A 26155-nucleotide genomic window follows, 5' to 3' on the forward strand; every position below is an offset into this window, starting at 1 on the left:
AAGATTCATCTGTCTTTGATTTTTTTTACTAACCAGCAGTACTGTTAAGTATAAAATATGCAATTACTTTGCAGAAAAAACATTTCAAGATGAGGGTTCTAATATTTGTTTTATTTAAAAATTAAGAAAATGTTTTCAGTGTGGATGTTGTCAATTTCAGAATACCAGTTTATTAATGTTTCTTCTAAAAATTTTAACAACACACAATCTGGTCTTACAAAAACTCTTTTATGTGCCTGCCAATCATTTTTGCTCTGCTCTGAGACTTCACATCCATAATCAAACAATACACATACCTGAAGGGCCATGGAAGAAAAAAAAAAAGCTCACGTGATTTCAATTAAGTCCTCTGCAGCAAATAATACAATATTTTTAAAATGTACATTTACAGATTGTACACACTGTCAATTCCCATTCTGCAACCCATTGCTCCAAGTCCCTATTTAGCATGTTTGTCAAACAAAACTACCAGTCGGTTTCCATCAAGTCCCATAAGTAATTGACAATGAAGAACTGTGAATTCTGCTTGCTGTTCATAGAAAAGGGCTTCACGTCATGTTTGTTGCATAAATCTGAGTAATTGTTAAGGCTCAAACTACAATTGTCAAAATAGCGATGTAGTAATGTAAATTAAATGGTCAGTAATGAATGTCTGCAAAGATCTCACTTATGTAAATAAACTAAAATGTGTTGTATATTTTTAAGAAGGGAGTTAGGTCAATCTAAATCTCTGGATCGATCTGAACCTCTGGGAATGCACCATTAGTGATTATGATTAATTTAGGTTATAAAGGATACATCCCTTGATTTCATCTGGCTCACAGTCATACTGCCACCGTATATTGCTGATACTGTGGTACAAATTGACATCATGCCTAGGCAGTTAGAAAAAAAATATCATGAGTTAATAAAAGTACTGCATAAACTTTATCTGACTGAATAAGATATTGTATCTTGTCTTTTCTCTATGAAATGTGCATTTTTTTGCATGACAGTCTGATCTTTAAATTAAATTAAAATAAATGTTATAAAATTAAGTGAAAATTAATGCTTACGGTCTCATTTGCATAGATTTTCAGATTCAGTGTATTATTGGGGTAAAATTAGAAAAAATACATTATTATATTATTGCCCCGTATCTTTTCAGATCACAGAGAAAAGAATATACCTCAGTTTTGGCAGGGCCTCTGTTGTTTTATGCTTCACTTGTTCTTTCTTTGCCTCCACATCTTCCTTCAGATTTTTCATCTGTTCTATGTTCCCCTTTGTGGTCGCCAGCTCCTGGGCCACGTGTGATTTGTGTTGCTGTGCCTGTTCCATCTGTGCTGCTAATTCCCCCATCCCTTTGTCTAAAGCTTCATCAGACTGGCTGCCTGCAACTAGGGATTCCTCCTCATCAATCATGGTTGATAATGCTGGGGTAGTAAAAAAAATGATTGGCTATTATTTTATAGATAATTGATTAGAACTCTACTGTTCGTTCAAGATCAAATAATGTTGCTGGGTTTCTTGCAAAAAATAGAAATACCTCCAATAGTCATAAAAGGTTGCTTATGATACGTCATTTTATGTGCAACTATTTTTTTAATTTCATTTCATAAATTCATTTTTCATTTGTATGTATTGAAAGTAAGAGAAAATTGTTTTCAATGATGTAAGAGCAGTAAATTACACAAAAGCTGTAAGAAAAATGGTGGTATGAGAAAGGTTGAAAAAGAAAATATACAATAGGCAAAATCACCATGAATATCATTCCTAATTGCTTCCTCCTGGGCTCTTCTTAGCTGGTTGATCTTGTCTACAATTTCTCCAGCAGCCTGTAGTTTTGTCAGCTCCTCATCTTGGTTCAATACAGTGATTAACTCACTGACAATACTCCTGGCTTCCTCTGTTCCAGGCATTATTTATATTCTTCTAGTGGCTGTGAAAATTAAAAAATGCAAAATGGAAAATTGCAAGATAGAGTGTTTTGATTTGTTGGGCTTGTGAACAGGATATAGCTGGCATGGGCTTTTTTTATTAATGGATAAAAATAAGATTTGAAAATTGGAATAATAATAATAATTTCATTTCACCAGTCTGTCACTGATTTTACTCCATCTTGAGAACATTCTAAAAAATAAAATCAACCTTTAAGGACAGAGCATTGTTTCTAGAGACAGGTAGCTAAATTTGGGATTGCATGATCATAGGTCATAAACCTAGTGTAGTTCTTAAAATCAAGATTATCATTTTAAAGATTATTATCATTAATTCGTTGAGCATGTACAGTGTATACGAGCCCATCTACACAGTTTCATTTAACAAAAACAAACATGCTCTAGCCTTATTATTTTTCATTTGTAGTAAAGTGCAAGACCCTGTTTATTGTTACTAGTATTAGTATAAAGTGCTACAGTGTACATTGTATGGGAAAGTCGAATACACATTGCAAAGTCTGGTCCCCTTCAGTGAGGTGGCATTGGCATCATTTGACACCGTCACTTTTCAGAAATTGGGATGCTAAAGAAAACACAAGCTAACTCGCCCAACATGCGCTTGATAGCTCAGTCTTTTCCTGACTCTTTCAGTTAATTTATATTAAGTTTACCTAACACATAAGTTTTCTCACAGCTCTCATTTTCAGAGATACTCACATTTTGATCGCAAACATTTACCTGTTTCGAAGCTGGCGCTGTATTTTTTAACCATGTCTTTCATTGGTTACCTGAATATAAACCAATGACTATTCGTTTCTTACTCACTCGATGTGAATTTCCTTGTACATTCCATGTGTAAGACTCGTTTTCGGCATAGTATTTTCTCAAAGGGCTGAAACTCTCAAACGAGGCTATTCATGGTTGTACAATAGCCTCATTATCGACTCAAAGTCAATAAGAGGCGTCAGAGTCATTCAGTGTGAGATTTTATAAACGAGGTCATTGTTTGGAAAGGTTATTTTGTTAATGAGTGCCACATGAACATAGTGTCAACTTTGAACTCTTCCGTGTTGACTCCAGATATAAAATGGGAATTTCTTCTACCTCGCTATTCACAGCCCAAAGATAATCTTCACCAATATGTCTGAACACGGGGCAATTTACACAGAGGTCCCAACAAACAGGTAAGTTTAATACAAGCTTGAGTCATTTAACTTAAAGTAGTACTGTACATGTACGATTGTTGTTCTTGAAACCATTTACTGTACATGTACATGTAACATGAATCATTGAATTTTTGGTTAACTGGAAATATATTTCACTATTTGCTGTTGTTACCTGTGATCATTTAACTATGTTCATAGATAAACACCCTTATCATAATTTGACATGTCTTAATATTTTCGCAAAAAATGTATTTAAAATGAAGAAAAAGAGAGCACCTTAAGACGTACCGTACATGTACTAAACAAAATAATGAATACCTGTGCGTTTATTTACATTTTAGTAGGCCCAACAAGCCCACTGCCCTTCAACATGTTGGTGACTTTGCAAACATGGTCAAGGCATTTATTGGCTCCAACTACCTTGCTTTGCCTTTTGCATTTAGTCAGAGTGGACTTGGTGTAAGTATAGTGTTTGAATGTCTTTCTCACTGTACCAGTAAGATGTGTGCGTGTGTATGTGTATTTGTGTTTGTGTGTGTTTCTGCTTAAATTGAGTATTAACAACATATCTGAATTAACTATATTTCATTATACTCTATTGATCATTTAAAAGTAATTTCACAGCTCATTGTAAAACAGAAAGATTTCATATTTACGCATGTACTAGTACTGTAGTAAATTAAATGTTTCTATCATTTCAGTTTGGACTTGGTGGCTTACTTATTATTGTTGCCATGACAGATTACTGTTGTCAGCTATTAGTCAAAGTAAAACATATTGTGGTTAATAATATAGTTGACACAAAAAGAATTCAAGAAAAAATTGAAAGAGCCTCAAGTATAGCAAATGCATCGACATCATCTTCGTCATCGTCTTTTACTTCACCATCACCTGCAGCATCAAATACAGCAGAAGAGGATGAACTAGCCATTCACTCTTTTCACCAGCAAGTTGCTAAATCACTCAGCTATCAGGATATTGGACGTATAGTCTTTGGAACCCCTGGATCAGTAATAGTACAAATGTGTTTGCTTCTCACACAATTTGGTTTCTGCATTGGTTACTTTGTGTTTCTTGGTAACACTATTTATTCTATGTTCCCAGTGAAAATAGTGGAGACTAATTCAAGTATGCCAGATATAAATGTTACCCAAAGTTTACCACAATTGGTAACTGTATTACCTGGATTGAGCACCTCTACATCAGAATCCATTCAAAATGGTTCCATGGGATTTTACAGTACTCGTAGTTCATTGAACAGTCAAGTTTACAGCAAACCTATGACAGAGACAATAAGGATATCATCAACTGTTTCAGCAACCACACAGGCATACCAACCCACCAGTTTGGGGACAACCAGAACACCCAATACACAGGGAACACAAACAACCTTTACAACACCTAAAATTTTTAACAGCAGTGATAATTCTGAACACCAAACCATTATGTCAAATTCTTCTGAAATATCTCATTTATTAGAAATGACAGAAGGAAAAGAAGGAAAAATTTTAACAGATGCAAACTCTAGTATGGTAGCAGGCAGCAGCCCAAGATATGTGTCTGATGACAATGTCAATGATACAACCAGTGACTCTAGCATTAAAGCAGGTGGTAATTTCAGTGTTGTTAATGGTAGTTCAAGTGATACTTTCACACAGAATAGTAACTCCAGTGACAGTTTCACCCAGAATAGAACCAAGAGGTTTGTGGAAAATATAGATGACAGAAGGGTTACAATTCCCATATATTTGCCTCAAGAGACCATGTCCAGCCTTACGAGCAGTGCCACCATTGGGAACCAGACAGTAATCAGCACAGCCCCTGCCTTGCAATACCTAGTGTTGGTTCCTGGGCCAGTGTTCATCTTTTTCTCATGGATCAGACACGTGAGGAGCATGGGACCCATCAGCCTCATTGCTAATCTAGCCATCTTTGCAGGGTTTGTGTCTGTGCTCTGTTATTTGATTGTAGGTATGTTAAAGGATTTGGACTTGACATTGCTTGTGTTAGTCGATTTTGATCATGTACAAAAATTTATGTATGATCACTTCCTTACACCAGTCATCATTTTGTTTTGAATTAAATTTTTATTTAATATTGTGTGTGTGTGGAATTTAAAAAAATATTTAAAGTGATAAGTGTAAATATAAAAGTTGTTCGTGTAAATTTAAAAAGGTTATTAAGACTTGTGAGCTTATAGATGAATACAAGGTCATCTTTCTGTTTGTTGCCCGCATTTCTTTTGCATGTTTGTTGGTATTTTGCTGTAGATAAACAGCTCTTCAGCTGCTTTCCTTCTCACTTATTTATGATTTCATAAGTCAAACCTTAATAATTTATACCATGAAATCGATTTTCTGGAAATTGATGATAGGTAATGATATAGTGTCGTCCATGGGAATAGGGTTACATAACTAAAAATAACTTTTGTACAGTATCTGTCATTTTATTTGTTATAATCTTAAAATTTTTTTTTTCATATAATGGTTATTTTACAGCTGCATAAAATATATATTGTAAAGTGCATTTGTGGACTAGTCATTTAAGTGCATACCTTTCCATATCTCATAAGTTATCCAGAGGGTATATATCATTTTCTTCTTCATTTTCTTTTTCTTACTTGAAGTAAATTTTTATTTCAGGTTTCACAGTATCAGAGAGTGTAGTGTGGTTCAAACTGGAAACCTTCCCCATCTTCTTTGGTCAGGTGACCACTGCATATGAAGGAATTGGACTAGTAAGTAGTAAATACGACACAAACAAAAACACCACTTGCCCACATAGGCTAGTAAACAAGTAAATTTCCCCACTGAGATTGGAAAAAAATGGTGACAAAGGTTTTTCAACTGATTCCAGTTCGTTGAAACTCCAATATAGTGAAAAAATTTTCTTCATGACCGCACCCTGTCAAACAAAATGTCATGACTACCATACTTGTATTTATGCAAGTGTTTAGGCAACTGAATGATCCCCGTGTGGAATATGACAACAAAGATAACCATGTTCATCATCCCTGAACACCTGAAAGTGAACCTCCAGTTAGCTTTAAATTATTCATAAACAAAATGATGTGTTCATGTCTTGGTGGCAGTTGCTGCATTCTAAATTTCCACTTGGTTTAGAAAAGCTTGGCTAGCCAGTCGTGACTGCAACATTTATTGCATTGGTGTATTAAAAAAAAGATCACCCTGGTTCTGCATGATATCCTTGTATTCTTCAGTCCCATAGACAGCAGTAGGTGTGACTTTATGTCAACTCAGTTTATTGTAAAGGGTCAGTTCAGATATTATTGATGGCCATGTTAGGTATTTTACAGTCTGCCAGACACATATTTCTTTCTATGTACAAATGCAGCTGTAACAAAAACAATTTAGAATAGAATGATGAAACCTTGCAATTATGTACTATTTCTACTTGCAGATTATACCCATAGAATCCAGCATGGAAAATAACAGACACAGCTTTGCATCATTCCTCCATGGTGCCGTCTTCCTTGTCTCCCTGGTTTTGGGGACATTTGGCATCCTGGGATATTTGCGCTATGGGGATGCCACTGACCAGATGATCAACCAGAACCTGGAGCCTCAGCACAGTCCATTGACACTGCTGGTCAGTGCCACACTGTGTGTAGGGATTCTATTCACTTTCCCTCTCCAGCTGATGCCTGTGATTGAAATAACAGAGGGCTATCTGTTTGCTGAAGGTAATGAGAATGCTGGATTATACATTTGGTTATATTACAAGTAGGATGGGGTTTTAATGATATTTGTGGAATTATTAATTCATTGTAGTGGGAAGACAATTTTTGTACGAAAGATTTCAAATGTGAGAGAAAACCTCCATGCCTGCTGTGTGTAATGTGAATATTTTACATAGCTTGATGATGGTTATGTTTAAAAATCACACTTACATAGTAGAAGATTTGATGTTTCATAGTGCTGATAATATTTCCATGGCTCTTGAAAAAAAGGACTGAGTATTCCTATTCAACACATATAATATTGTTCTGCATGCTTTACGTTTTCAAGGAAAAATTTGTGGACCAAGCACTGATACAGATGAAGAAGAAAAGGGTGAGGAGGAATCAGAAAGAGATGATGCCAGTCTGTTGCCTGGTGTTAAAGTCTCAAAATCAGAAGTCCCTGCTCATGTTTCTGTTCATATTCCAGCATCTGTAAGTATGCCATTTGTATGCCAGTGAATGTGTCATGGTGATGTTCAATATACAATGAGGTTGAATTCATAATTTTACACCACAATCTTCCAATAACAATTTGCAATACTACAATATAATATTTGCCTTGTGTATGTATTTCATATAATATGAGAGCTACTCTGCTACAAAATTTAATTTCTTATAACCTATTTGATTTATAAATATGTTTTACCTAGTCTAATGCAATAACTACTTTTTTTACCAAATTCTATTGTATGTCAAATTCAATTTATTAAATGAGCAAAATGTTTATTAGCTTGGTAATTGGATCATAGTTGATAATCATTTAACACAAGCTGAAATATTACCTCCTACCATTAGCCTAATGCTGACTTGGTCATAGGCCGGGTCAGGGGGTGATCTACCTGATACATTTACAATAAGGTCCTGGCTGCTATACCACCTAGCAATTAGTGAGTAATAACAGCTACTCACATCAATCTGTCAAAGGCCTCTGACCAATATGACAGCAAGCTTGTGGTAGGGAGTAATTTTTATAGCTTGTGTTAAATAATTACCATGTAGAATATATTAGTTAAAATACATTAATTATTACTTCAACAGGTGTCAGCCTGGAAGAGAAATCTTTGGAGGACATGTCTTGTCCTGTGCTGTGCAGGATTTGCAGTGTTACTCAGAGCAAAATTTGCATATATTGGAGCTTTTATAGGTATGTGACGCTTGTTTTCACAGCAAGATTTCATATTCCAGTATTTGCTGTACTATGTGTTTGTTTGTTCATTTGTTTGTTTTCTCAACAGTTCTCTGTCTAAGCACATATATAGCTATAACCAATCTCTTCGTCATATCTTGTTATTATGATAACTAAAAAATCATGTCACTATTTTTGATTTATGCTTGTTTGATTTGCAGATAACTTTGTTTTTAATGACATTCTTTAAAATTTCAATAACAATGTGTTTTTCATTCAGCAAGATGTAAAAGACAATGTATACTTATATGATGGCTGTCGGAAAACATTGATAAGACTTAAGAGTATAATTATGCTTCCCTATATACCGTTTCCCCTGAGCACCCCAATTAAAACAAAAACGCCATTTCAAAGTAATCATGTTTTATTCAAAGGAACTTTGCACAGTTCTTTCCACACTGAAATAACAACTTTTGCAAACAGTATTGATTCCATCAAAGTGATCTCTGTTTTATTCCTAACTTTCAGGTTCAGTTGGTGGCACAGTCCTGATGTATATTCTGCCTTGTGTTTGTCACCTCAAGCTCAGTTGGCACAGGCTGCCTGCTATCAGGATTGCCTTGGAGATCTGTATCACGGTTCTTGGCACTGCAGGGGGCAGCATGGGTCTCTATGCTGTTATCAGAGATATGGTCATGACTCTGTCATAGAAACAATACTTCAGGGTTAAACACAGAGGCCGATTCTGGGTCTTCTTGAAGACGGTCAGAATTTCAAGTTTACACTGACGGGTATCTATTTTTTCTGTCAGAAGAAGGCCCAAAATGGAGGATGGATCAACAAAGATAATTTGGAAGACTGTCAGAAAATGGCTCTGGATCCCCTCCTGAAATATAAAATTGGTTTGTGTCCAAATGACATTACCAGGCAACCACATAAATGTAGAAGTGATTTAGTTTGTTTTTGTTAAGGGTTGCAATATGCACTTGGTGCTACATTAATGTGTTAGATATATTTTCAATAGTAAGTGGTCTTATTCAGGTAAGGTGCTCATTATCAGCATTCATATCAGTGTAGTATTTATTGTTGTTCATTAACTTACAGTTAGGAAAATGGACAGTGTCTTGAAACAAATTAGTTTGACTAACACTTATTTCACATGTAACATATCAAAATGTTCCAAATGATATTATGAAGTCAGCTGTTTTATAGATTGATTGCCTCAGTTGAATTATGCCATGCATTATTTTAATATGTGAAGTAATGAAGGGTTAAAATGTGAGGTTCTTAATGTTTGTTACATGTAGATGGGAATCAGGGTTAAATACAGGCATTATGTATGTAAGCCTTTGTTATGTGATATTTTATGTGTACCAAATCATAATTATTTTGTGTACATGAATGTTTTATGTTGATCAGTTTTAGTAACAGCAGCATGCTACTTTTTCGTGTGTGTGTGTGTGTGTGTGTGTGTGTGTGTGTGTGTGTGTGTGTGTGTGAGAGAGAGAGATAGAGAGAGAGAGAGAGAATGAGAATTAGTTTAGGGTTAACAGTGTCATTTCTAAACATCGGTGAAATTAAAAGTGCAACTTTGTGGATGAAAATAGATTTATCTATCCACCATAAGCATAATTGTTAGGTTAGATACTTGATAACACTTGATAACATTTTGCTGGTTCATTATGGGCTAAAAAGGTTTCAAGAGGTCTTGCTCACCATTTATCCCTTCTCCTGTGCCCCAACAAAGTTAACAGAAATTAATGGGGGGCTGGGAGATGTTTATTTTTTCATTGTTATGTTTTAATCTAATAATTTTGCTTCCTATTTAGTATGATGTTCAAGATGATTTGAATGTTACACCCCATTTCCATAGATTAGATCGACCTACTTTGGATCGACCTAACTCCCTGGGGGTTCGCGCTGAATAGCTGTCAGCCGGGCGGACACGAAAGTTAATTGCCCCTTACGGCTTGTAGTGGGCGGGGACGGACACTTAAAGGGGATTATCTGACGGTAGTCTGGTGAGACTCCCCGCGGTGATAGATCGATCTAAAGTTGTGGGAATAGACCCTAAGAGACGTTCACATGATTTGGGCCACGCTCCAAATTTGTGAATAGTCTTGTTTATGCATGTGTAAAACCATAAACATGGGTATGATTAAAAAGAAAAAAGAACAGTGATTTGTGATCTGAACTGTAGATTCTCTGATAAGAAATTTAGATTTAAAAACGAGTTGAAATTATTTTTACCTTCATCAAGTATCATGTTGAAGATTATATTTACCTCTGCCAAGGATCATGAAAATATGAAATTTTGAGGGGACCAAGATAGAAACAATTAGATTTTGGTGGTGATGTATTAATTAATGAATGGTTGTTTATTAGTTTACTGTGTGTCTCTGTCTGTTAGCAACATAAGAGAAAAAAGTTGTTGAAAGATATTGATGAGATTTTCAGAAACTGTCAAGTGGGGACCAAGTAACAAAAAATAAGGTTTTAGTAGTGACCCATTTATTAATTAGTTAATTGATAAAGTCTGTTTATCTGTTAGCAAAATAAGGGGTTTTGATGAAATTTTCAGTAAAAGTCGGAAATGGACTAACGATAATATAATACACAAAAATATGCAATGGATATTGTGTATACACAAAAAAAATTTTAAAACAGATATTTATTATAATCTTCATTCTTTGCTGCATAATTGGGGAAAATACCTTGAAAATAACCATTTTAAGAAAATAAAAAGGTTATGTTGATATTAAAAGGGCACCGTATTGAAAAGACAGTTGATGCACGTGTGACTGAATTATTCTCGTGGTCGGTGAAAAATGGTGCGTCTTCCAAGCCCAAGGAACGAGAACTATTTTCGTTTGGTTTTAGCTTACCAGCATTCATTAGGAACATGGGTTTTAGAAATATTTGAAAACGTCTAAAAATTGGCATTCACCAAATTATTATTAACAGTGATTTGTGATCAAAGTTTTCATTTTCTATAAAATATCCAACCACCATGCATGATATTGCTCTTTCCAAAATTCATTACGGTTCTTTGATTACTCCAACGGAGCCTAATGAAAATCTTTGCACTAGTTAAACCGCGTCATTTTGAAGACAAAAATAACTGACAGTCCCAAAATATGTGTGGAGTGTGGTAAAACCCGTTCGGCTCCTGAGGGCCAGTCGATGGTTACTATGGTCTTTCCATCTAAAACTTTGTTGACGGTGGTCAGGAGAGGATATCTGCCCTTTTTGCAGAAATTTCCACTGAAATCGTCCAAGTCCAGTGCCCACAACATCACCCCACCGAGGCCTTTCCTCATAACATAGCTGGACTGCAAGAAAGAAAGAAGCAAGCAAAACAAAAATTGAATAGCAGCGATTGTACTATACTAGGGGAGGGGAGGGGGGTGAATCGCTAAAGCATTTTACGTCAAAATGTTTCATTGAATCACAGAGAATCACAGAGAAAGGTTTTTAAAGCAGGAGGACATTCGTCTCCCTCATTTCAGTTTGATGATTCATCGAAAGGTGCATTTGGAATCATGTGTTAGAATATGAACCAGAACAAAACAACGGAACATAAAGATAAAACTGACTTCTAGCGTGAACGAAGATTTCCATATTATAGGTTACTCCGATGATGAGACAGAGACAGCTAGGTCTTACCTTGATTCCGACGCTGCGAGGACTGTCGTAGCCGACCCACAGTGAGTCACGATATAGATATGGACCTTGTTGCACACCGTCCCACCGCCTTGTGACGCCCTTATACACCAACTCGCAGATCTTAAACGAAAGAAATTTACTTCTGAATGAAAACTTGAAAATAAACATTATGAATATTTTGTATTTGAATACATTTAAATATTTTGAAAGTAGGTGCTGAAAACATGCCTTATTTATTTATTTATTTATTTATTTATTTATTTATTTATTTTCATATTCATTCATCAATTTAATTATCTATCGATTTATACATTCATTCATTCATATATTCATTCATTCATTTTAACTGTTTTTTACAACTTGCATGATGAACTTATCATCTGATCCTGTCCATTTCCTTAATTTCCGAGATTAAGTAAACAGTTTTGAATTAATTTACATCTTTTTACATCTTTTCAAGAATTTGAATCATTACTTTAATACAGCAAATCGTTTATGAAGACAATTAGTTCAGAAGCCAGCAAGGTACAGGTACCTCGAAATAAGCCAGGGCTCCCTCAGTCTTCGTGTACGCCCCTGCCTCGCCTGCGGACACAAACGGACTGCCGATGTCTGTGCGTGTTTTATCGGCCAAAGTGAACGTTCTGCCCTCTGCAGCTACGCCCAGTAACAACTTCTCTGGCTGCGCTCCGGCTGCGATCCACCGATTCAACGCCCAGTCCTGAAATGTCACTTTACTGATCATCTGATTTAAATGATAATTTCAATGAGGTCTTGAAGAATGAGGAAAAAACTTTTACAAGACATAAACCCTTTGGTCCTATTCGAAATATAAGAGATGGCTAAAAATAAAGATCCGAAAAGGTATCGTTTCTTGGAAGATTATTAGTAATTTCCTAAATTAGCTTAACGCAATATGATCAAATATACTTTTGTATGATGGGAAAGAAAGTAGTGCTACTCACAACGCTAAGAGTGTTGTCAAATTTGGTATCACGTGCTGATCTTGAGAACAAAGGACTGTTTAGTCCTGTTATTTTAGTGTTATCCCAGCTGCCGTGAAAATCATAACTCATGACATTTATGAAGTCAAGTAGACTGAAAAGATGAATGAACTTGAAATTTTAATGTTTTATTACATTGCAATTATTATACAATTATGCATTCCAAAACCTTGTTTTTGCAGTTTTATTAATGCACTGCAGCCATATAAGTAATTACTTTGTCTATCTGCCTGATTGTCTGTCTGTCCGTCTGTCTGTCTGTCTGTCTATGCACTGATTATGCACTGAAGTATGTATACATGTTTGCAATGGAATATGTATGTAAGACAAGTACACAACAGACACAAGGACGAAACAAGAAAACTCACTCGGCGATGAGGTGGACTTCATAACTCTGAGTGATCTGTGTCTCAGACACTCCCACTGCGGCAGATAACAGCAAGGGCGGTTTGTTCTTCTCTTTATGTCTGTCAAATGTAACACGCAGCTCCTAAACCAAAGAGAAGTGAAAGAAAGGGTAGCTCAACAAAAATATGAAGTGAAGTTGGTTAAAAAAGATAATATTGATAGAGGACTGAATATTGGGAATGTTTGATGCAAAATATGATAGCATTTCTATGATTAAAATGTCCAAACTTAGACTGGTTCACAACCACACCCAACTTATTCAATTTCTTAACAGGCAAAATCGCCTTGAAAAAGAACCCACCTGTATAAGTAGCGTGAACTTGCTTTTGGTTTCAAGATTTGGAAATTCCCAATCAACGTCTAGCCCGTCAAATTTCCAGCGTCGTAAAAATTTAACCACATTGATGGAGAACTTTTTCCTTGAAAATAAAGTTTCAGAAACAGCATCAAATCCCGAAGTCCCGGCTAAGGCGCCACCTACCGACAAGAGAGTCCGCATTTCTGGATGATCTTTTTTAAGATCATTTAATTTTTCGTAATTTCCAGTCACATCCCCTTCAGTAACATCTACCTTTAAAGAAGGGACGAGGGACAAAGATTCAACATCAATGTTTGCAAATGCATAAATGAAATGCGTACAGAGACTGGGGGCTATGTCGGTGATGGAAAATCTTGCCTCAGCTCTCGTAAGAGACCAGTTGGTCACGTAGCAAACTTTCTTAAAGCGTCTGATGTCGTTTTCAAAAACGCCTGGAATATATAACACTATTATATTTTCTTTTTTATCACAAAGTTCACCAAAGTCTTTGTATGCTTAGACTTAAATGAGAATCATAACTATTCTATGGTACACAATTTTAGTGAATTGAGTTTTAGTGAAATTTACTAAAACAAAACATTTCCTTTACATTGCTTTGTTTTTATACAATTAATCGTACTCGTAACATTGTTTGGAATTCTCTTAATTGTTTGGATTCTGTTAATGTCATCAAGATATTTTCTTTCCTCTCGCCTCAAAAGACATCAAAATTCTGCTTGGCATTTTCTTTCATTATCAGACAATATATGAAAGATACATACCTCCTGTACCGCCTGCAGATTTGCCCCCGTACAATAAGATAAGTACAGCTGCGAGGGTACCCAACATGGCAGTTCTTTACCTACAACATGTTATATAACTATTTCGATATACAGGAGTAAAATGTTAAGTATATTTCACTCTTTGAAAAACTCAACTGACATAAACATATTCTAAAAGTGAGCTGTCAAGTAGAATACCAACAGTGAACCCCAAAAACCTCAATTAATTTTAGAAAGCATTTGAAAATGCGTCTAAATACATATTAAACAAGATATAATATCTTCAATTGCTTTTTAGAATTATCGAGAAATTCAATTAACTGTGCTTGACCTTATAAAATCAAATAATTATTCAACCTTATCAAATAGAAAAAAATGATAATCACATTTGAGCTTTTCAAAACAAACTAGAGCAGACAACATACCGGTCATGGAGTTTTCCTAAAGAATGTACTTTTCAATCTGCATACTGATTTACCCACTGTCCTCTCGTGTTAAATGTTGTCACAGGCTTTTCCATATCAACATGGCCATTCATTTTACCTTCCTAACAATACACTGGCAGATGTTACACTCTATATAAAGAATCTCATTTATATGTTTTGAATTTGAAGGATGCGAGTTTGGCAAGCTGTGCACAGTTCAATATGATATTATTATGAACAGATGTTTGACCGGGAGAGCGTATTTCCCTCCCCCGGCCACCCCCCCCCCCCCCCCCCAGACTCATCCATTTATCTTTCTATGTGCAGAGTTAAATTGTAACGATAATAGGTTACATATTTCGTCAAAATTTTAGATGACTGTTTTAGCTAATCTTCAAGTATATAACCAAAAATCATAGATGCACTGTTTAGGAGAGAAGTGTCAGCATAAAAGTCTAATTTCAATGGCACAGAATAATGTGAAATATGATTGAAATATGACAATCTTAATTGTGGGCGTTGAATCCATACAGGGTGCTTGTTAGTTCTGGAATGTCTAAGTAAACATGAAATATTTATCGTTATTAAAATCTATTAAAGCAAAGCTTTCTCACTTGATGGCAGATTTTCTGCGAATATTGAGCTGTTTGTTCATGCGCCACACATTCTTAAATGCGTTAGTTGTGCACAAGTGGGTGTACCTTGTATGGCGACCCGGTTTGGGTTTGTGATGTAAGTTTCAGAAATTTAAAGTTGCATCCGTGCTAACCTTTTTCATGTGACATTAAGCTGTAATTTCCATTTTTGACATGCTTGTTTTTGCTTATTTCATGACAAAGCCATTTTTCGTTTGCCTTTGTTTTACAAATTGATTGATCGTGGCTATAAAAACACAAGAATGACATTTACGTATTGTGAGAACTTACAGAGAAATCTCCACCCACTGGTGACATTTTCGGAAAATATTCTGAACAGAAACCACAGACCTGTGTGATGAGCATACGTCTATCGAATATCTTCTTATCTTTTAATTGATTAGATGAGATAATGAAGGGCGGAGAGAGCTTAATTGCTATCAAGTATTAATCCGCTTACACCATGGATTATGTGGTCTGTGCGAGAACCACTTGTTGGCATTATGTAATTAATTACGTTAGAAGGTGAAATCAAGCTATTGCTATCTGAAGTAGGACCCAAGGAAACGTCAATGAAAATGTTAACCCTGTCCTATCTATTTATCTTTAATCTGTAGTTATCTATATCATGTATACGGTTGTATGGCGGATAAACTGATAATGTATATTTGTGTGACAGCAAGGTGATTCGCAGTGGGTAACATGTGACTTTCAAAATTGCAGACTGAATCTGAAGTGACCATGTCGTATCCTGGCTGTAAGTAATATTGAAAAAAATCGGATAATTTGAATTTATATTTTGGTATATATTGTGTTAAGTGGCACAGCCTCAGTATTTTTTAAAATGTTTGGTTGTAAAATCGTGTCCAGAATAATGATATTTGATAAAATACCAGTAAGTCACTGATATTGAATGTGCTTACGCTATATCACTAAATCTACAAGCCTACCTTTTCAAGGGTTTACATATTTCAGAAGCACACTTGTAATTAAAGATTTCATCCATTGAAAAGGCATATCATTTAGTCATGCTGAAGTGATGCATTAGAAATGTTTATGAATACAAAAAATGTCTAAAGCGTAAAAATTTGGGTTACATAGAATACACCTGTAAATCACTTCTAACACATTGTTCGAACCATAATAATGGAACATGCACACTCGTCCACACGCACTTTATGCCATTATTTCAGAACTGATCTGTACTTTTACATTATATCTCTGTGACAGATCCAGGAAACCCTTCGCTCCCAGGTTATCCGCCGGCTGGCCCAGTGGCGCCACCTGCATATGGATACCAGCCACCGTACAACCCTTACGTACCACCTGCCGGTTATTACCCTCCGCCGCCTACTGTTCCGGTAGGTCCGGGGTTAGGTCCAGGGGTGGTGAATCCAGGAGGTCCTGCGGGTGCTCCCCCTGGGTATGGGTACCCACCCCTTCAGCCTGGACAACCTTACCCTTATCAGCAGTATCAGGAAAACAAATCCGTACGTAGGCCTTCATATCCCATGCATACATAAGAATTTAGCGCCTTTAATGAGTGATTTGTAAGAGTATTTGAATCTACCAACATTTTATCACTGAGTTCAAATTAATGGGAAAAGATCCGTGCATTATCTAATTTCAGAGCTGAGGTTTAGGGGCTCATAAAGATTACTATTTCATCCATCACCTCTGAAAAATACAGTGGTTTTCTTCACTGTTTTTAAGTTAATTGGGAGATTTGTTTATTATATGATTTCAGTGCTGAGGTTTAGGGGTTAATAAAGATCGCATTTCATCCGTCTCCTCTAGAAATGTGTTTATTTTGCACTAAAGTACCTATGTATGACAGGAGACACCAGTCATTTTTCATTTGACACACTTTATTAATGGCCACTTTTTATTTTATTATAACCAGCAACCACAGAGTAATGGCAGCGGCCTGGCAATGGGGGCAGCCGGGGCAGTCGCAGGGTTGGCTGCAGGTGCTTTACTTGGAGTTGTGGCAGAGAAAGAATTAGATCATCATCACCATCATCGCCATCATCACTGGTTTTGAAAAGTCTATATAGAAGGGACTGCTTCCTTTTAAAGTAGAATCGTTAAAAGGAAGTTAGGAGTATTGGTTATTTATTGACGTGCTTTGCATACATTTTTGTGAACAGTTTTTACAAGCAATCTCTGCACTATTAACTTTCGAATACGAGATTCGCTGAAGAAGCTATTTGTTATTTGTTATTTCAACAGTTTAACCAGAAGACACAAGGTGCATTAGTTTATTTGCAAACATAAGAACGACCAGAATAGCAACATATACAAAAATCATTTGGATTTATTGTCAAGTTGAAATAATAAGTCACAAGAGATGTTCAAAGTGTCGCAGAGTAAATATCCATTTCATACAAAACTACACCACATACATCTATACTAGAAACGTGTGCATAAATGTCTTTACGTTCGTCTACCTAATTTTTTCCAGATCTCTGAATAAAAGAAAATAAAGAGTAAAAAATAAAAAGTAATTATTTTTAGAATTTTAGGTCTTCGATTACTTCCTTATTATCAAAAAAATACATTCATTTTTCTTTGTCCGCTAGTACACTGTAGCGTTAGAACATCAATATAGGAATCCTATAATAATGATAAAAGCTATGTCATTAGTCAAAAATAACTCTAAATATGGAAATTCCAAACGTTAATCTTGTAGTCCAAGTGATGCGGAATGCTGTCTGGCACGCATGCGTAAATGTTCGATGCTGTGGTTCAGTGCAAAATCCTTGGGAACGGCAGCAAAAGAAGGAACCTTCATTCCGAATGGAGCAGGTCGTGGAGCAGACGACACATCGACTGGTAATGGCTGCGGCCATGGAAGGTGCATAGCCGCAGAAAGGCGCGTTGCTTGGGCATTAAGTTGCGTAGAAAGTGGAAATGCTGATGCGTTTTGATCAAGAAATTGTCGTTTTAAATGTTCTTCCACAGAGACTATTCCTGGCATGCGATTTTCGTGAGCAGAGAATGGTGCTTTTCGGACCGGTGACTCTAAATCGTCAATTCTTCTACAGAGATGTCCACGATGGTGTTCTGGATTGTCTATCTTGGGGTTTAACACTTGTGTTTCATTATTACCTGTTGGTTTTGAGTTTAACAGAAGGTCGATAGAATGGAAATTGAGCTTTTTGTCGTGGCTCGAACAACCGTCACCTTCTGCTGTCTCAGTTGGAATTTCCGTCTCATTTTCTTCGGGGACGCTATCGGTGGGTGCGTCTTTGAAATCTGCGTCCTCGACATCCTTTTGAGGCGACGCCGATCCGGCTACGTCTTGGGTCTGTTCTTCGGCATCGGCGGTTTCTACGTCAATATCCTCGTTGATGTCATCGTCACTGTCTTCTGTTGGTGCAGCTGCACAATCGCCGTTTTCACTCTTAGTCTCATCGGCGCTGTCACCGTCATCTTTGCCCTTTGGGCTTGCCTTTTGCTTTTTGCGGTACTTCGCCCTCCGGTTCTTGAACCAGACCTAATAACAATAAAAATAAAGAAAATAATTCATTAAAAATAGTTGTATTTAAGACAGTGGAATCATGAATATACTCTCTCTTCTTTATATCGTAAGAAAGGGTGCCCCCTCCTTTCAGATTTTCGGACCGCCCATGAAAACATGGAAACTAAAGTTTGTGTTTTGGACCCGCACTTGTTGAGGTCCATCTTTTATTTTAAAAAGTGTTTTATTAAATGTAAGGGAAATCAATAATCAATGAACATATATTGTAGCCTACCTGTATTCTGGACTCTGGCAAACTCGTCATCATGGCCAGACGCTCTCGCATCACCACGTCCGGATAGTGCGTCTTTGCAAAAGTTTTCTCTAAGGCGGCAAGCTGCTGATTAGTGAAAGCGGTGCGACTACGGCGTTGTTTTCTGTTGGCTCCGTACCTGGCTTCCATAATAATGTCTAAAAATGTAAAACAGAACAGTGAGGACGCGCACTTTGTATGGACAGGACTATGAAAGACACTGTTGGGTTTACAAGTAATATGACTCGTCATCTGACAAACTATTGGCGCAGCTCCAGACTTTCATTTCATTCTTATTGAAGGTCACAGGAAAGTCGTTGAGAACTTGCCATTTTGTTCATGAAATTGTCGGTCACTGAACATTTTTTACAATTTAGATTTGTCTGTTAAACAAACACCTTTTTCTCCAATCCCATTAGGAGATTCCATTAATATATCCGTTCAAAAAATCTGAGTTTTAAAGAAGGATTAATTTACAGACACTTGTGTAGCAGCTTTTTAGCAAAAGTGATTTTTTGTAACATATCCCTCTTCACAGTTCCGCTTCATTGCATTTCAAATTGCCAAATCTTTTGTTAAGTATAGAGTTACAAATATACCCGAATCAATGCACAAATATCCCGCCATCTCCATTAACAGTTAGGGCAAAACAAAACTAAAACACTGGCAATATTGAGTCAACACTGAAGTTCTTACCTGCCAAACGCTCTGCTAGGGTGAGTGTCTGCAGCGCGGGAGGAGGGAAACTTGATGGGAAAGAACTCGTAGGAAAAGTAGGCATGGATGGCATGGAAGTTGGCGGGAAATGGGGATGATGCGGCGGCACTGCAGGCGGCATGTTGAACATAAGTTGGTTCTGGCGAAACATTAATGGCTGCGGCGGAGGCAGGGTCAAGTGGTAATTCTGCATCTTCGAAGCTGAAAATGATTTAAGAAGAAAATGAGTTAAATGCAAAAGAAGACTACATGATTAACATTACGATTGATATTTGAAAATCTATTGTGTTGTCCATGCAAGCTTTTTAAAAATATTTCACAAGATGTGGCAATTCAAAGCATAGGTCTTTATTTAAAGAAAATAACTTATTTCAAACACTATAAAAAATAAATGAGATAAAAAATTTAGCTCGTAAACAAGTGACTTTATATAATGCATCCCACAATTTTCACCTTTAGTAAAATCACATTTTTCAATACTACATTACTAAATACGACGATAACGCTAAAATGTGAAGAACGTGTGTAACATTTTTCATTTACTTTCATTTATTATTATTTTTTAAATTTATTTTTATTTATTATTATCATTATAATTTTTTATTTATTTTTATTTATTTATTTAATTTTTTTGCTACCTATTATAGCAAAACCGGTCGATGTGGTTTTATCTCCTCCTTGCGGGGTAAAGCTGGCGGGAATTTGATTTCATTTTTTTAAATAAAGTTTCATGATAAACAAAACATCCTTCTTCAGAAGGTTTTAAGAACTGACCAATGCAAGTGATATAAATTATTTGTATTTATGCATTATTTGTATTAATGATATTTATTTTAAAATATCTAATTTTAAGTACCAAATGCGCAATTGAATACGTTTAATAAAGAACTCACTGCAATTTAACTGTAATTATTTTTATTCGAACGCTGTCAGTTGCTACGACATAACTAAATTACACTTAAACTAATCATTCCCATCTATAACAGAAGATTTCCCAGGCAGCTCCTGTATTTATCTACAGGTCACGTTGCTAGGTAAAAAAGCTATCTATTTGAGATTACTTTTAGTTTTCGCAATCAACTGAAAAAATGCCATTATTCTTTTAAAATGTACAAATACAATTATTTTAAACTGTCGCAATAACTAGGCACAGAATGGTGTTTAAATAGATATTTTGATATGGAAATTCGAAAACTCTTCTTTCGGGTGATTAGGCAATCTTTTTAAAGGGACCTTAGTATGATAACTCAATTGGTTCAACAAACTAAAAGCAAAATCATTTCGTTTGTCTATTAAAAATATTTTATATAGGTTGGTCTGTTATTGTATACACCCAAATCTATGACTTTCAAACAAAGAACATCGAATTCGGATTGATATGACAACTTCTGAACACTTAATTAGCACGCTCAGGGCACTGGCATCAAAACATGGATCTCATCCTATCAAACTTGACGGTTCGTGTGCTCATTCATTTTACTTAACGCTATCTTTAAATTCTGCCAGCAAAAATAACTCACTTGATACCAATTTGCAGACAAACTTACCAAGGATTCAACTTTGTTAAGTATGTTCAAGCGTGTTAACCTATCAAATGCCCTGTTTTAAGGATTAGAGACTAGATCGCAGCCGAGCTTTATGTTTTGGTATAATGATAATTCCTTTGTTGTTGAATGAATTTTATTACCTGATCTAACAAATAAGGCATATAATCTTACGGTTGCTTTAAGTAACGATTATTTCTCACTAACATCAGCTTTCAACATCAGTATTCCCTTACAGGTAGCTCAAATATTTGCTCGGGTAAACTTCCAAGTGTACCTGCCATTAGGACAAACTCGCATTGTCTTTCACACATGATCGTGCAAACATTCTCATTACAAATCATTAAATTTATCTGCAATCTTCTTAAAGGCGCCCGTGTGCACCAATGTTTGGAGGCCTTGAGATCAACAGGCTGTCAACACTTGTCTAGCTGCGCCCAGAGTTAATCAATTGCACGGTGAGAACGCTCTTCACTTCTCTGGATTATAATTCACCACTCGCTGATAGTGAAGAATTAGATGCGCAATCACATTCGTATCTGACTTGTAGTTAAATTCGTATGAATAAATGTTCTTAGCGTTTAGTTTTAAAAAATGAAAATTAATCTAGATTAAGGTAAAACGTTATAGTTAAGTAATAGCAATTTCCCGTGTCACGGAAGACAAAATGTTCATGTGTCAAGGGTGAAGATTAAGTCTTTTTCAAAATATGTTAGGTATTCAATCATTCATTAAGTTCAGCGAAATTTCTCCGTTGCTTCATTGATAAGATTATTTTTAGAATTAAAGGCACCAAAGCTGTAATTTTTCTGTTTTTTTTTTTAATTATATTTTTGAGATAATTTTTCTTATTTTTAACTTTTTGAAAATGCGTTGAATGGCACATTTTAACCTTCTTTGGTTTTCTTGTTTATATGATATTTAAAAAACAAAGAATGACATCAAATGCAGACATATGAGCAAATATAGCTGTAGATGAGTTTTACTAAATACAATTTATAGAGAGAAAAAATGGAACAGTGGAATCTATTCTTAAAATTATGCGCAGACTTTAAATTCCCTTGTTCTATATGGCAGCTTGTAGTTCAAAAATGCAAATATGATTAGATCGTTTTAAAACAAACTGTCTTTAACTGCTTGGTAATCAAAATTTCGTCGTAAAATTCCTTGAAATATTATCCATTAAAACGTTTACTATGCCTTTATGTACAGCAGTGCATAAAATAATTAGCAGAAACTTTGACTAAAATTCATAGTCATTTTGTAGGTCACTTTGTTTTTTCACCATAAATCCTCAGACTACAAACGAGATAACAGAAAAGGTTAAATTTTCGAAATTTTTTCGCCTTTTTCTTGTTTTCCCCCATAAAAACGTCCAACTTGATCTTTGGTCTCATCACGTAGAAACAGTTAATCCAAAATTGATGAAATGATGATTGTTTCCAATAGTTCACAAACTTTGGCATCATAAAGAAAACAAAATCAATATCTATTTCCTAAAATTACTTTATCAAATTCCGAGAAAATTATTAATTTGTTTAAGACATCAAACCATTTTTGTCATGCGAAAACAACATAGAAAATGTTAAGGGAACTATATTCTCTCTCTATCTCTACCTCTCTCTCTCCACGCACGACGCTAATGGACCTCACGGTTAAGCGTTAAAGGTACGCTTTAATGAAGGCAGGGGACTATCGCACGGTGCGTGTCACTTGTCTGTTGGCTTGAATAATATCCCTCCAGACTTAGGTGAGCTTAAGCTACTCAAAGTACACGTATTTACAAATTTAGTGTTTGTACTCCGCTCTGTTTAAACGCAATTTTCCCAAAAGCTTGTCAATCAATCCCTTCAAATCCCATTTGCGGGGATTGGATTCGTGTTAAACTCTCTGATCCTATGATTAGAGGAATTTAAGATTATTCAATGAGAAGTGTATACATAGCCCTACCTTAACGCTGGTAGGAGTGGGGTGGTGACAGAAACGCTTCCGATGATAAGGGGTGGTCAGACCAGAACGACATACATGAATGCAGATGACGATGTCGCGGAAAATTCGCAGAAAAATATCATATATCTTCTTTTTAATATCTTCCTTTTAACCAACCCAAAGAACCATTAGGTACTCTCACAAAATAAAGGTAAAATGTACATTAGTCTGCGTTCTCATGAACATCTTACGCCTTATTATCCAAATGGTCAATCACAACTCCTTTTAGCCATTTCAACTTTTTTCTTTTTTTTCTACCATCAGAAAATATCTTTACATTGAAATATTTCCGTTGGATTTAATCTAATCTATGTCTATTTTTATTTTGATAACTTCATCAATTATCAAAGACTTCATGATCTGCAAAGATTGAATTTAAAAGAGAAATAAATTAAGGTTCATGTCCTTAACATAGGCATTAATGAAGTTCATTTGAACACTGGCTGAAAGCTGTCCCTTTGCAAAGTAAGTCCCACGAATAGACGGATTATAAGTTCTTGCTTCATTAGAATTCTTTTCTAAATGCCATCCTTATTAAACCTAAGTTTCTGAACTGCACACCTGTATAAGCGAGCTAAAAGGGGAGAACCTCAATGCACTGCCATTACAGTGTATTATCTTTGAAAACAACATAACATTAGAGGCCAGAGGAAATATTTCCCCCATCCTTTAATCCGTTGTCAATCAAACAGTTCACTTTTAACCGTAATTCATGTTGCTGAAAGGAAAGTGTCTTAATTACCGTGAGTACTTTAATACGAGGTAAGAGAGGACACGATTCAGCCGTAGGAGATTGATTTTAACGGGAACACGCCGTAAGCAAAAACAAATAGTAGAAAAGCAACAGAAAAGGATAAATCTAGCAGAAGACATGACTATTTACAATATTGATGCTAAAATGTCTTCACTACTGGGGTAAATTTGAGAAAAGTGAAACAAGAAATGTGACAAACGGTCAAAAAATTTGACTACTTATCAAATTAAAAGATAATTAAATAAATCAATTAATTAATAAAATAAAGCGGTGATAGACGAGATATACTGCCGGGCGTACTTTAACTTGAAATACTCCCAACGATTTTAAAACTCTATTTGGGAGCGTCTATTAAGAATACCTACACCCGCTTTTCGCACGTTCTCGGGTTAGGTTCCTGCTCCGGGCGTCTTGTTATAGTGGTTTTCCTTCAATTACTCAAACCCCTGGGTAAACCAAGTGTTACACGGCTGCAGGTGTGTTTACCAACTTAGTTGAATAAGCAAGAGCTGTTTGTAATCCGCGTATTACTTGTCAATGGAGTGGATTAAAAAATAACTAAATATTTTACCTGGCTTTTACATGCTCAGTGTACACATTGAAGCTATAGCACGGGAAAGTGTCCACAAAATCCACAACATCGTCCTGCTTTTCATTGTTTCCTAATGGGAGCTATTGAAAACTGCCCCACCTTAAGGGGTTTAATATCATTAAGCACTCTTAACTCTTTTGAACAAGTACAATAAGGGGGGATTATTAGCACGGTAAATTAGCAGTTGACACTTCAGAAGAAAAATGCCACCTGCAATTACAAAATAATTCGAGAAGCTGACAGGAAGTGCTGACGTCCACCCGTATCTGTGTGTAACTGTGCCCCAGGTTTCACACCAAAATAGCTTGATGGGCAAACAGTGTCATATGCTTATTGATGCTGCAGTGTAAACGACGAAAAGAACAGAGCAGTGTTTTGCACTACGGTTGTTTGAGGAAGGGTGGTGCTTTTTTAACATTATTTCAGGGACAAAAATGAAACTGAAGCCTCTACTTTAATGTGGCGATAAGGGCGGCAGACGAAAATGCAATGAACTGTCAATTGGTAAAATGCATCTTGTTACACCTGGATCAGTATAAAAATTATACTTCAGCGACAGTTGTAATAATTTTTGATGTGTTAATTCCCGCTTTGCTGAATCCCCTGATTTTTTCAGATTTGCATCAAACTATCTGGCACTTAAACAGAAACTTAAATCGAGTTTAAGATCAATTTTCCGGGCAATTTTTGCAGAAATCTGTTATTTTTCATATTCAAAAATGTAAATGGATGTAACACAGCGATTTATATTTTAAAAGCATAGTGCATAAAGTTTTTTTAATTTACGCAAACGCCTCAAATAATTACTATCAATTATTTTAACATTGAGCAAATAATTTAAACCTTTTTTAAAACATCCCCTCATTCCTTTGGTGATAAGTTTTTATTTAAAGCTACACTCCTATCCACATGTTGATTTCTAAAACAGGCAAACTACTGTAGCGGTCATTGCGTAATTCTAGAAAAATCATCTTATACCAGTCCATCAAAAACAAATGGATTAAATCAAAGACAGTGTACTTTAATAATTTATATATTTTAATATTTAAAAATCCACGAAGTAATATTAGATTTTAGATTTCCTATATCAAGAATCAATTCAACTTAAACAACAAACAGATGATGATTCTACTTTGCAGAAGATCCTATCAGATATTACCAAACTTACCTTCAATGTTCGTGCGCAGGTAATGACTCTGGATCGTCAACGGGGCACGTTTTCAGTCTGATCTCATTAAGTCGAATGTTTTATGATCTCATGCTGCTACCTAACACGTTTTTAATAGGTGTTAAGGTGTTAAAGGGGCGGGACATGCCACATTAAGGTGGCACTTCATAAACAGAGCCTCCCAACCAATCACGTGTGAGGACTATGAAGATTCCTTATCCGGGATTATTCTCCACTAATGGGTTTATCTTTACGTAAAGAAATATGGTGAAAGATCTACAAACCTAAATAGATTTAAGCGGGATTTTGTACGGTATTATGCCGATAAACGCATAAATGATTCAGGTTGCATGAATTGGATTATCGGTGAAGACGACGGTAAATGTCGACCTGTTCGCATCCACTTCTCGCAGCAGCATAGATTTGATGATTTGATAAGCAAAT

The 26155-nt window shown here is 35.8% G+C and overlaps 5 protein-coding genes across 8 annotated transcripts; 2 read left to right on the forward strand and 3 right to left on the reverse strand.

Moving 5' to 3' along the window:
- Positions 1-90: 90 nt before the first annotated feature.
- LOC106174256 (kinetochore protein Spc24) lies at positions 91-2814 on the reverse strand. Of its 3 annotated transcripts, none has more exons than XM_013555725.2 (5): positions 2658-2814; positions 1742-1921; positions 1169-1415; positions 799-875; positions 91-572 (listed from the first exon to the last, which is right to left on the reverse strand). In XM_013555725.2, exons 2-5 carry the CDS (start codon positions 1899-1901, stop codon positions 466-468), a joined length of 591 nt encoding a protein of 196 aa, XP_013411179.2. In that variant the 5' UTR covers positions 1902-1921; positions 2658-2814; the 3' UTR covers positions 91-465. The 3 variants fall into 3 exon arrangements, with proteins under 3 accessions (XP_013411179.2, XP_013411178.2, XP_013411180.2); XM_013555724.2 differs by having other exon boundaries at positions 2637-2747; XM_013555726.2 differs by lacking the exon at positions 2658-2814 and adding an exon at positions 2591-2613.
- Positions 2815-2853: 39 nt separating this feature from the next.
- Positions 2854-10617, forward strand: LOC106174258 (uncharacterized). Its single transcript, XM_013555727.2, has 8 exons — positions 2854-3103; positions 3427-3544; positions 3787-5056; positions 5728-5822; positions 6506-6788; positions 7114-7259; positions 7866-7971; positions 8482-10617. Exons 1-8 carry the CDS (start codon positions 3060-3062, stop codon positions 8661-8663), a joined length of 2244 nt encoding a protein of 747 aa, XP_013411181.2. The 5' UTR covers positions 2854-3059; the 3' UTR covers positions 8664-10617.
- LOC106174209 (chitotriosidase-1) lies at positions 8480-14178 on the reverse strand. The gene is made up of 7 exons (XM_087007235.1): positions 14112-14178; positions 13513-13781; positions 12992-13113; positions 12585-12717; positions 12155-12340; positions 11620-11739; positions 8480-11285 (listed from the first exon to the last, which is right to left on the reverse strand). Exons 1-7 carry the CDS (start codon positions 14176-14178, stop codon positions 11040-11042), a joined length of 1143 nt encoding a protein of 380 aa, XP_086863361.1. The 3' UTR covers positions 8480-11039.
- A 1521-nt stretch (positions 14179-15699) lies between these two features.
- On the forward strand, positions 15700-17678 carry LOC106174202 (uncharacterized). The gene is made up of 3 exons (XM_013555637.2): positions 15700-15928; positions 16402-16661; positions 17075-17678. The coding sequence occupies exons 1-3, from the start codon at positions 15913-15915 to the stop codon at positions 17213-17215; spliced, it is 417 nt and encodes a 138-aa protein (XP_013411091.1). The 5' UTR covers positions 15700-15912; the 3' UTR covers positions 17216-17678.
- Positions 17471-25899, reverse strand: LOC106174201 (diencephalon/mesencephalon homeobox protein 1-A). 2 transcript variants are annotated; one of them, XM_013555636.3, is made up of 4 exons: positions 25712-25899; positions 19644-19865; positions 18930-19105; positions 17471-18670 (listed from the first exon to the last, which is right to left on the reverse strand). In XM_013555636.3, exons 2-4 carry the CDS (start codon positions 19855-19857, stop codon positions 17852-17854), a joined length of 1209 nt encoding a protein of 402 aa, XP_013411090.1. In that variant the 5' UTR covers positions 19858-19865; positions 25712-25899; the 3' UTR covers positions 17471-17851. The 2 variants fall into 2 exon arrangements, with proteins under 2 accessions (XP_013411090.1, XP_086861908.1); XM_087005782.1 differs by lacking the exon at positions 25712-25899 and adding an exon at positions 24523-24757.
- Positions 25900-26155: the final 256 nt, after the last annotated feature.

This window comes from Lingula anatina, chromosome 2 (genome assembly GCF_051362555.1).
Source record: "Lingula anatina isolate TDL-2025a chromosome 2, LinAna3.0, whole genome shotgun sequence".
Lineage (NCBI taxonomy): Eukaryota > Metazoa > Brachiopoda > Lingulata > Lingulida > Lingulidae > Lingula > Lingula anatina.

Coding starts and splice junctions, on each gene's coding strand:
- LOC106174258 (XM_013555727.2), top strand. CDS start 3,060: ATGTCTGAACACGGGGCAATTTACACAGAGGTCCCAACAAACAG. Junction 3,104..3,426: donor ACAGAGGTCCCAACAAACAG/GTAAGTTTAATA, acceptor TTTACATTTTAG/TAGGCCCAACAAGCCCACTG. Junction 7,972..8,481: donor ATATATTGGAGCTTTTATAG/GTATGTGACGCT, acceptor CCTAACTTTCAG/GTTCAGTTGGTGGCACAGTC.
- LOC106174209 (XM_087007235.1), bottom strand. CDS start 14,178: ATGTTGGGTACCCTCGCAGCTGTACTTATCTTATTGTACGGGGGCAAA. Junction 13,114..13,512: donor AAATGCGGACTCTCTTGTCG/GTAGGTGGCGCC, acceptor TCTTTGGTTTAG/GAGCTGCGTGTTACATTTGA. Junction 11,740..12,154: donor GAGCCCTGGCTTATTTCGAG/GTACCTGTACCT, acceptor CTTTCGTTTAAG/ATCTGCGAGTTGGTGTATAA.
- LOC106174201 (XM_013555636.3), bottom strand. CDS start 19,857: ATGCAGAATTACCACTTGACCCTGCCTCCGCCGCAGCCATTAATGTTT. Junction 19,106..19,643: donor CCTAGCAGAGCGTTTGGCAG/GTAAGAACTTCA, acceptor TTACATTTTTAG/ACATTATTATGGAAGCCAGG. Junction 18,671..18,929: donor TGCCAGAGTCCAGAATACAG/GTAGGCTACAAT, acceptor TATTGTTATTAG/GTCTGGTTCAAGAACCGGAG.
- LOC106174202 (XM_013555637.2), top strand. Junction 16,662..17,074: donor AGTATCAGGAAAACAAATCC/GTACGTAGGCCT, acceptor TATTATAACCAG/CAACCACAGAGTAATGGCAG.
- LOC106174256 (XM_013555725.2), bottom strand. CDS start 1,901: ATGCCTGGAACAGAGGAAGCCAGGAGTATTGTCAGTGAGTTAATCACT. Junction 1,416..1,741: donor AATTAGGAATGATATTCATG/GTGATTTTGCCT, acceptor TTACTACCCCAG/CATTATCAACCATGATTGAT. Junction 876..1,168: donor GAGGCCCTGCCAAAACTGAG/GTATATTCTTTT, acceptor CTAACTGCCTAG/GCATGATGTCAATTTGTACC.